The 1,449-nt window shown below is 59.1% G+C and overlaps 1 protein-coding gene across 1 annotated transcript; it reads left to right on the top strand.

Annotated features, from left to right (window-relative positions):
* The first annotated feature begins 759 nt into the window (after positions 1-759).
* Positions 760-1,176, top strand: LOC112108945 (ribonuclease-like). The gene has a single exon (XM_024203265.1). The coding sequence runs from the start codon at positions 760-762 to the stop codon at positions 1,174-1,176; it is 417 nt and encodes a 138-aa protein (XP_024059033.1).
* The last annotated feature ends 273 nt before the right edge of the window (positions 1,177-1,449 follow it).

The raw sequence follows: 1,449 nt of genomic DNA, 5'->3' as shown, positions 1-1,449 counted from the left end.
CCCTGGGGAAGCTGAGATCACAATCTTGATAGGAGAGTGAAAGGAACATAGGGGAGGAGCGCATCTGGAGTCAGGACTCCTGGGTTCTATCCCAGGCTCTGGCAGAGGAGTGGGGTCTAGTGATTAGTGCGGGGCTGGGAGTCAGGACAATGGACATATTACAGACATAGCAGTAACGCTGACAGTCCAGTTCCTGGTTAGCTGCTGTGCTAGGCGTTTGCTGTGCGAGGTCTCCACGGGGTCAAGGAGTCCTGGGGTTCCTTCCCTGTTTCTTAGGATGCGGATTTCCTAGCCCCCCCATCCAGGATTCTGCAGGTCAAACCCTGGGGTTTGTCCATGGGAGTTGGGCACCCCAGATGGAGCCAAAGACCCCAACTGGAACTTTTCTCTGCTAAATTTCCCCACGTGTAACGGGGGGGAGAAGAACCCTTTCCTTCCCTGCTTCCCACGCAGCGTGAGCTCTGTCTGCATTTCACTGTGTCTGGGACACTGTAAGCAGAAAGGGGCCTGATCTCGGTCGGAGTCTGTGCAGCGTCTGGCACAACAGGGGCCCTGATCTTGGTCAGGGTCTGTGCAGCACCTGGAACAATGGGGCCCTCATCTCAGTCGGGTTAATGAAGCTTTAGGGGTAGAATGGCCTGGCCGGGGGAGTGGTTTTGGCCCAGGAGGTTCCATGGAGGAGGCTGATCCCCACCCCGCGCTGTCTCCATCCATCTCCCCCCTCTCCCCACTGCAGGTGGATACAGTGACAGACACAGAATGGCTCCGAGGGGACCTCACTCCATGCTCCTGCTGACCCTTGTCCTGCTGGCCGCCTGCCTGGCCTGGTTCAGACCACTTCCTGACACCTACCAGCGCTTTGGGAGAGAGCACATTGATTTCCCCAAGACCAGCGCTCCTAACGGCCAGAGCTACTGTGACCTCATGATGTGGCGCCTGAGCCGGAACATGGGTGTCTGCAAACTCACCCACACCTTCATCCACGCCCTCGCCAGCCATCTCTGGGCCATCTGCCCCAGCGGTAGGAGATGCAACCAATATAACGAATGCAACAGCATCGCAGCCTACCCTCTCACCACCTGCCGGGTGCGCAGACCCCTCCGCCCATCGAACTGTGTCTACAGGGGCATACCCCAGACTCGCAGGATCCACATGGCCTGTAACTGGCAGCAGTAGCCCTTGTGCTTCATCAGAGTCCTGTAGAGCCCCGGGCGCTGGCCATGGGCTGGGAGCAGGGAGACCCTTGCTCCCCGCTTTCGTTCCTGGGCAGCACTCAGTCGCTGGGAGCTCTCCTGCCCCGTCCCTGCCCCTCCTAGTCAGCGCCCGCCATGAGTCTCCGCAGGGGCATTCAGCGTCTCCCCTTATCGCACAGGCTGACAGCTTGGGGTCTGCAGGGGGATTTCCCACGCTAGGTGCCCAGTTCCCATCCACACAAGTGAAAATCTGGGT

This window comes from Terrapene carolina, unplaced genomic scaffold (assembly GCF_002925995.2).
Source record: "Terrapene carolina triunguis isolate 2854851 unplaced genomic scaffold, T_m_triunguis-2.0 Scaffold612, whole genome shotgun sequence".
NCBI lineage: Eukaryota > Metazoa > Chordata > Testudines > Emydidae > Terrapene > Terrapene triunguis.
The sequence above is the reverse complement of the archived record's forward strand: the minus strand, read 5'-3'. Positions and strand labels throughout refer to the sequence as shown.